This window comes from Silene latifolia, chromosome 2 (genome assembly GCF_048544455.1).
Source record: "Silene latifolia isolate original U9 population chromosome 2, ASM4854445v1, whole genome shotgun sequence".
In the NCBI taxonomy this organism is placed as follows: domain Eukaryota; kingdom Viridiplantae; phylum Streptophyta; class Magnoliopsida; order Caryophyllales; family Caryophyllaceae; genus Silene; species Silene latifolia.
The window spans coordinates 18,527,081-18,536,091 of NC_133527.1; the positions used below are offsets into that span (position 1 = coordinate 18,527,081).

The window sequence follows — 9,011 nt, forward strand, 5'->3', positions numbered from 1 at the left end:
AAACTTCCCGGATTTTGAGCCAATTGACTCAATTGTTGAGAAATTTGGGCCACATGAGTTTCCGTAGCCTTTTGTGATGCCCGTATTTCATCATTCACCCGGCTTTGTGAGGCAATGTGGTTATCAAGCTTTGAGTCGAATTTTTGATTTGCAATAACCAATTGTTCAAAAGCTTGTTCCCAAGATGGTTTTTGAGGGGTTTGGAAGTTTTGGTTTTGTGGTTGGAAATTTTGGGTTTGTTGTTGATTGAAATTTTGCCCCTTGAAACCTCCAAATGGTTGTTGGTTTTGGGTGATGAATTGTTTTCCTTGGAAACCGGGTGGAATTTGTCTTTGGAATTGAGAGTTTTGATTGAACCTTGGTTGTTGTTGAGGTTGGGAAGTTGTGGGATTTTGAATGTTTTGTGAAGCATAAGATAAGAAAGGGTGAGTTCTTTTTCCATTGACAAATTGGTTGTTGTTATTATTGTTGAACCCTTGTCTTGCACTAGTTGACTCCCAAATCCCATTTACTTGCTCATAACATTCCTCACCTAGGGGTGCAATCAAGGGACACCCAATGGGAGTATGCCCTTGTTCACCACACAACTCACAAGACAAGACTTGCCTCATATCGGAGCCTTTAGGTTTTGAATTTAGCAAAGCAACTTGTTGGGTGAGTTCATCTAGCATACCCTTTACCTCCACATTCAAAACCGAATTAGAATCCTTGCTCTTGCCCTTCCTCATTTGCCTATCACTTCCCCATTCCATAGTTCTTGAGGCCATCTCCTCAATTAGTTCCTTTGCCGCTTTATGCCCCAAAATGTCTAAGGCACCTTTCCCGGATCCCGCATCCAATGAAAGCCTTAGGTCTTGAGTCAACCCTTTGTAGAAATTGTTCACTAGCTCGGCCTCGGAGATGCCATGGTGTGGGCATAACCGTTGGAGCTTCTTGTACCGTTCCCATGCCTCATATAAGGTCTCATCCTCTTCTTGAGTAAAGCTTTGTAATTCACTCTTGACTTTGGCCGTTCTTGAGGGTGGGAAATATTTGTTCAAAAATGCCGAAGCCAACTCATCCCATGTCTTGAAGGAATCTGGGTCACAATTCTTCAACCAATCCTTGGCCGAACCCCTAAGAGAACGGGGGAACAACCTAAGGCGAACCGCGTCATCGGAAACCCCATTTGATTTGTACATATCACAATTTTCAAGGAAATCATTTAGATGATCATTTGGGTTCTCCAAGGGACCTCCTCCAAATTGGTTGTCTTGAACAAGGTTGAGCAAGGCATTTTTAATCTCAAAGTTGTTAGCTTGAATTCGTGGCCTTTGGATGCTTGGATTGACTATGTGCTTAGGAGCCATAGTGTCTCTTATCGGAACCGGATCACCCATGGTGTTAGGCTCTTCTTCTAAAACCCCAAAAGGATTTTCAAACACTTCGGTAGCTTGTTGGTGATTAACTTCTTCAATCGGTGGAATATCAAGTAAACCCCTTCTTCTTAGAGAATTAAATCTTCTTGCCGTAGCTTCAATTTCAAGATCAATAGGATATATCGGTTGACCTCGTCTTCGTCGCCTACTCATGCAAAAGACCTAAGCACCTTAAAGAAAGGATTAGTAACAAAGGACTTAGTCTAAACTAGAACAAAAACGATTAATATCAAGCCGTACTCCCCGGCAACGGCGCCAAAAACTTGATGGTCTCAAGTCAAACCTCGCAAGTGCACGATTTTATCGTTGTACACTTAAAAGGGTCGATCCCACAAGGAGTAGGTGGAGTACTAATCGTTCTAATTCACCGGTTTAGCTAAGTCGATAAATAATAAAGAGGGTGGTAACAAACCAGCACTAAACTATCAAATTTAAAGACTAAAGACAAGGTAAGATAAAAGCAAGCTAAAAGTAAAGGATAAATCAAATAAAGAGAAAGACTAGAACTCGGTCCGACCATGAACATGAGTAATTCCACATACTAACCGTCTCGGCTAATCAAAAGGGGTAGAAAGGTAAGGGGGAGATGGCTCTAATTCGCCTAGAACCTCCCTTCCGGTCTCGCACTAGGACACTAGCTACTCCGGCTAACCCCCCTCCCGGGTTCGAAAGCCGGTCTCCCTAACTCAAAACCCAACAACCCCAAGAACATGCATTTTCCCAAGGAGGTCAAGTAAATGGTCAAGGTCATTAAGCCCTCATCATATTCCGGGTCATCCCACTCCCCCTTCCGGAGGTCGATTTCAAACACTAGCCTAGGGGCACCCTCCCTCGGTTCTCCCTTCCGGTCTCAACCTTAGTTGGTGACAAGGGTCGGTCCCCAAATACTCGACTAACAACCTAACCAACTTCCGTTGGTGTGGCAAGGGTCAAAAGCCGACACTACCCGGAAACCAAACCTTAAGCATGAAAATTCCCCAAGACTACCCTAACCAATTTTCCCCACAAATTAGCCTAATAATGATTAGTTAGTGAAATTACCCATATTGGGTCAAACCGAGTCCTAGAAGGAGACTACTCACTACTCATGGTTCTAATTGCAAAATAAACAATAAAGATGGAAACTTTGGTCACAAACATGGTGAGGAGATAAATCTTACTACTAAGCATGCAACAAATCAACAATAATTAGGAGGAAAAGTGATATTAATCTAATAACAAGGTTTATTAAACTAAAAGACACGATCTTTAACCAAATCCACTCAAAGATTAAGTCTTTGAGGACAACTAACCAAGGATGAACAAATGAAAGAAATCAAAGCAAAGATGAACAATGAAAAGATGAACAATGATGAAAACAAGAACAACAAACAAACAACAACAACAATTTTAACATAAACAATCAAATAAACTTGAAGGAAGAACAAAATGTAAACAAATGGAAATAAGGAAAGAAATAATACCAATCAAGAAGCAAGAAAGGAAGAATGATAGAATAAATAAGTATAAACTTTCAATCTTCTTCTTACAACCCAAATTCAATCACAAATTGATTGAATTACTACTCTAATTAAGGAATGATTAGCAAAAGGATTAGCAAAGTTTTAAACTTGAAAGGGAAATATTCTTAGATCTAGGGTTGTGTGTACAAGGGTTTAAGGAGAGGGGTATTTATAGGCTTGTATAAGATTAGGAAGAAAAGAGGAAGAAAAGCCAAATCCCCGTCTTTGCGTTTGCGTTTTTTGCCGGTCCACCTGGCAGCCGGTGGTCCTACCGACAAAACCGTGCAAGGTTTTAAAAATAGCTGGCATCGTGTTTTCCACGGTGGGCGTTGTCGCCTGCCGGCAAAACACCTTCTTCAGACTTCTTCTTATCTCTCGATGTGTGAAATGCGGTTGGTTGGCCGCCGGCGCTCCTACCGGCAGCGAGGCCAAGCTTGTTTTTCCTCCAATTCTTCTTTTAATTCCAATTCTTTGTGCTTTACGGTGGGCGGTTTGCCTGCCTGCCGCAAAGCACTCTCTTGACTTTCCTTCAACTTCTCAAGTAATTCCTGGGGATGTGTTTTGCCGGTGGCTAGGCCATTGCCACGGTGGACCAAGCAAAACACACTCTTCTTCATTTTTCACCTCTTCTTCATGTAAAGGCAATGAGGTGCCTTTCTTGCCCCAATTCCTCCATACTTGGGCCGTTTCCTACAAAAGGACACACAAGGTAACAAGTACGGGCGTTGGGCACAAAATGCAAGGAAAAACACCCGAAACCGACTCGATACGAGTCGGTATGCATAAAAAGAAAGAGGGATTTGGAAGTAAAATAAGTGTATATCAATCACGAATAAAGTGGTGACGAATATCAATATGTTTGGTTTTAGAGTGTTGAATAGGATTTTTGGAAATATTTATTGCACTCGTATTATCACACATTATGGGAACGGAGTCAAAAATAATACCAAAATCCAAGAGTTGTTGTCTTACCCAAAGTAATTGAGAACAACAATGTGCCGCACTAACATACTCATTTTCGGCCGTAGAAAGAGCTACCGTATTTTGTTTCTTTGAGCCCCAAGAGATCAAACAAGGACCCAAGAATGTGGCAATTCCGGAGGTACTCTTTCTATCCACCGTGCATCCCGCATAGTCCGCATCCGAATAGCCTATGAGATCAAAAGGACAATATAAGGGATACCATAAGTAAAGATTTTGTGTTCCAATCAAATACTTTCCCTTCCCTTCTCTCCCTTTCCCTTCTCTCCTTTCCCCTTCCCTCCCTTTCCCTCCACTTTTGTTATCCAAACACACCCTTAAAGTATGTTTGAATTGAGATATTTGGAGGGAAAAGAAAAGAAGGGAGAATAGGAGATTCAAAATCCCTTGTTTAGATAGGAAAATATGGGTGGAGGGAAATGGCGGGGAAGGGATTTGAAGAGATCCATTTTCCCTTCTCCAAACAAATCAAAATCTCTCCATAATAAGCAAAATTTAGAGGGAAATTGTATCCAAATACTCACTTCTCATTCCCTCTCCCCCTCCCCCTCCATCTCTTTTCCTTCCCTTCATCCTCCTACCCTCCATTTCCCTACACTTTTGCTATTCAAACACACTCTTAGGTACTCAACTTATTAGGGAGTAACCGAGTAAGTGCATGGAAGAAAATTGAGAGGGATTCGAAAGGAAGCAAACTTAATATTAATCTTGCCAAACTCAATCTATAGAGGAAAAGAGAATTTACGAATGTTTAAGAGGAAAGTAAGTGTGGAACTCGGCTTCTTTATCTCGTAAGGATCCACAATATGCAGCTCTTGTAAGGAAGGGCATCCACATATAAATTGGTGGAATGCCTCAAACATGCATTCATAAAATGTCTTGAACAAATTTACACTTCCTGGCCTCCACCATACTCATTGTCCTCCGAACTTGGCATACTTGCTGCTGTCCTGCAACTTTCTCTCACCCTTGTGCAGAGTGCAGACAACCTTTGATGCCTTGGAACTGCTTTTAACTTTTTATTAATATTTCTTCAACGCGTGTAAACCATCAAAATATTCCAAATATTAATCAAGAATCCGTTTCTAAAATGGGCGATTTTCACTAATTATTTAACGGAATAGGTCGATTTCCAAAATAATTGTCGAAAATGGGTCCACGTAGGCTTGGAATTTAGGAAGCTATGGTCAAGGGTCAAATCGCCACGACACTTGGCGACTTACTTCGAAGACATATTTCCGCGACTCTCCTCCCCTTCCCAGTTTCATAGCCCCAAATCAGAAAAAAAAAAAATTAGGCCAAGTAGCCAGCCCCCATGGCTACTTTAGGCCAAATCGCCAGCCCCCATGGCTACTTGATCTGAGACATACTCAGCTATTTCGTCAAAATTGGCCCAAACACTACTCATTCAAGTCGCCAAGGTGCATGACGACTTTAGGCCAAGTCGTCAGCCCCCATGGCGATTTTATGCTCAATTATCATAACAACAAAATTTAGGTTTGGTTGCAATTTGGGTATGGTCGCCAACCGAGATGGCGACTTAAATACAAACCTAGGTTCGGGTATGACGTGGACCCATTTTGGGTAATTAATTTCAAAGTCGACCCATTTCGTTAAATAATTAGTCAAAATCGCCCATTTTAGCAAAAAAATCATTAATCAAGGTATGTCCTCACATTATCACAGATTTCCGTTCCATAAGAATCTGAAAAGAAAGCCCGACTAAAATGAAACCACCAGATTCATGATAATTTAATCTGAATTTGACAATAAGGTTAAGCTACAGATCCCATGAGGGAATAACCAAGTACATAAACCTATTATTATGGAACCTAATAGAGTGTGTGGCGGAGAAAAGCAGCCATACCACTTAAAGAAAGAGTACCCTAGCACTTGGTGAAGACCTTTGAAAACTCGACACGTGCATAACAAAATCCATCTTGTGATGCTTGTTCGGATAAATTACCAGTTTCTCCAAAACAGTGGCGCTTTTGAGCAAGAATTCTACCAGTTGAAGCTGATGTTCCCAAGGTTTCGCATAGCCATGGAGAGTGACAATCTTCAGTTTTGGCATCACACAAGGATGAGAAAGCTCTACAGGAGGCAAATCAGCACTTGCCCTGAAAGCCTGACCAGAAAATAAATTAGGGGTATTGCATACGCTTGTGTAAGCCAAAGTTGTTCTAGTGTATATATCGAGTTCTTCCAAATCTTTTGAAATTCTCATCAAGTGATAGAAGCCCAAGAGGCAGCTTTGACAGAATATCCGCAATCCCAAAACTACGCGCTTCCATCTGATTTGCAAAAGATTCAAATCATTTATTGAGTGGAGGAATTGCTGAAATGGAAGGACGTTTGTATTAGTAATTTTTCTCAACAACTCATCACATTGTAGAGGAATAAGCCAAACCATAAATAATCAGTAATAGGCTGGTTCAAAGCAACATATTCAAATAATTAGTTGAATAACGTAAATCTCATAGTAATCAACAACAGTCATAAACCAACGAAAAGCATTATATTACTTTCAAGAAAGACCAAGGACTTACCTCAGAAGCATCAAGTGATAACTGGAAAACTTCACTACGTGAGAACTTCTCCCAAAATATGTTAAGCCTTCTATGTTCATTCTCATCACGCAGATTAAAGTACAACCGTTTGAGGTAGACATCTCGAATAGATGAAACATCAATGACGTCTGGTATCCAATTTGTCTCCAAATCCAAACTTTTAAGTTTAGGGAAATCTAACGACCAAGGATCATCAAAAACATGTTCTATAAGAACAAGAGATAATTTACGAATGTTTGGAGCACTAAATCTCAGCTTGTTTATAGTAGGTTCCACAATACGCAGTTCTTGTAAGGAAGGGCATCCACAAATAAATTGTTGTAAGGCCTCCTCGCACATATAGGTATGGCAAAGTATAAGCTTCTTTAGAGATCCCAAGTTCACTTGAAATTCGGGAAAGACACTGCAGCTCCAGAGTTCAAGTGTAACAAGTGATTGACTTGTGAAATTTGGAAAATCGGAACTGTCAGCGAAGTGATAACCAACATCACAAAAATATATATCCTTTGCTTGTTTATCGAAAGCAAACTTCAACCACATTTTTATATCGTCACCAGCCTCCTCTCTTCTGTGCTCATAAAGCCACCCCAAAAGAAGATGAAATTTATTAATGAAGGGTCTTTTGTGACGCTTCAACACATTGTGGACGAAAATGTTGAATCGCCCAACATCATTACTCCATGTACTACCCGCCGCCATTATATCGAGGAATTCAGGAACCTTAAAATCAAGAGTATGAGCCAAAGTCCAAAGGTTTCCAAATCGACGAATCAGCATTGTTCTAACAGCAACAATTGTGGGCATACAAGAAAGAATGTGAACAATTACATCATCTGGCATTTCACTCAACCTATCTCGGCCGACATCGGCATAGTACTCTGAAGAACACTTGTGCTTTTGGGGTTTCATAGTTCTCAAGTGATTACCTAACAATAATATAAAATCCTGATTCAGTTTTCAAAAAAGCAACCAATATCAAACTAATTAGCTATTAAGACTACAAAATCACCAGCAGGGGCAGCCACTTAAACGGGGCATGTACATGAAGAATTCGTTGCTATAATATCGCCTGTACATAAACAAATAATCCGTCTCAATCATTTATTTACTTTTGTACTCTTTGTGAGCGGTATTTTAATCAACTGTAGATTAGGACAAAGGGAGTAACAATTAGGATTTCATTTCAGCACTAAAAGAGTATAAGAGGATAACAAGAGAAACCAACGAATCAACAATAACATCTTAAAATAATAATCACAAAAAAACTAAAGAAATTTCAAGAGAACTACTACTCCCTCACTGACTTTGTCCCCATCATTTGTTGACCTATTTGATTAAAATACTCCTCACAAGTTAAACAAATGATTGAGACGGAAAGAGTAATATAAAAAAAATAATTGAAACGAAAAAATAGTACAGTCTGAAAATGCGAAATTGAAATTACCTTAATCGTAAAGTTGGGGTGTGTATGAGCTGATAAGGGACGATTGAATACTTTTGAGTTTTGGGGAAAGAAGGGAAGGGGAAATATAAGGATGTTCAGTTTTGTCAAAATAGTTATACAGGTCTGGTCAAATTCTAGTAGGATAAGGTTAGAATAGGTCAAAAATTATTTCTTCCATTTTTTATTTATGATTATTTAATAAGAATAATCATCTAAACTATGTAATTTTTGTGGTAAATTAATGGTGTATTAGTTGAGATTTCGTGTTAAAGCATAGTAATTGTGTGAGGGTTGAATATATAGAGGTCGTATAAATTTAAAATGTTTATATAAATGAGTTGGTACTTATTAGAATGTTGAAATGTACGTCTTATAATGTTAGTAATATTATTTAAAAAAAAAGTTTACTATTCAAAAACTTTTGGATTAATTTATTTTTGTGTGAACCTATTTTTATTATTAAAAAAATGATAGCTAAATATTATGGAATAACATTAATCTAATATAGAGTCACTACTTTGTTATTGAATTGATCGGAAAAATTTATGACTTAATCTTTTAGTTTTAGTTATAGTAGGATTATAAAAGAATAAGAGGATTGATTACTATAATATGTTATTATGAAACCGTTTTTTTTTATAGGATATACCGCAATAAAGTTATAGGTATATATAATTTTATAGTATAGAATCCTTATTTTTTGTTTTTTGTTTATGGAACTATAAAATATTTTTGTAAAATATGTTCGGGAGATGCAACTCAGCCGAGATTTTGAACCTTGCATGTGAGAGACCATGGGCTAACAGTCGACATTGTTTGAGTTGAGTTAATAACGCGAGTGATTTGAGACAATCTTTGATAGATACAGTAGATAAATAGCTTGTGTGTTAAAAACCAAAGGAATTGAATACACATCAATGAAATAAGACATCACAAAATCTCATTGAAGACGACACGTATCCGTCATTTTCTCTCACAAATGAGTAAATGACCCAAATAGAGGAGAGAGGGAAGCACATGGGGGTGCCCCCACCTTGTCCCCCTATCCGTTTTGTGAGTGGCATTACTCGTCACTTGCTCCGACTCGTCTTTAGCA

The 9,011-nt window shown here is 38.9% G+C and overlaps 1 protein-coding gene and 1 non-coding gene across 2 annotated transcripts; one reads left to right on the forward strand and one right to left on the reverse strand.

Annotated features, from left to right (window-relative positions):
- Positions 1-900: 900 nt before the first annotated feature.
- Positions 901-1,007, forward strand: LOC141644786 (small nucleolar RNA R71). Its single transcript, XR_012544393.1, has one exon. It is a non-coding gene; the product is annotated as a small nucleolar RNA R71 (small nucleolar RNA).
- A 4,581-nt stretch (positions 1,008-5,588) lies between these two features.
- Positions 5,589-8,015, reverse strand: LOC141628599 (F-box/FBD/LRR-repeat protein At4g26340-like). Its single transcript, XM_074441718.1, has 3 exons — positions 7,916-8,015; positions 6,451-7,397; positions 5,589-6,239 (listed from the first exon to the last, which is right to left on the reverse strand). Exons 2-3 carry the CDS (start codon positions 7,378-7,380, stop codon positions 5,772-5,774), a joined length of 1,398 nt encoding a protein of 465 aa, XP_074297819.1. The 5' UTR covers positions 7,381-7,397; positions 7,916-8,015; the 3' UTR covers positions 5,589-5,771.
- Positions 8,016-9,011: the final 996 nt, after the last annotated feature.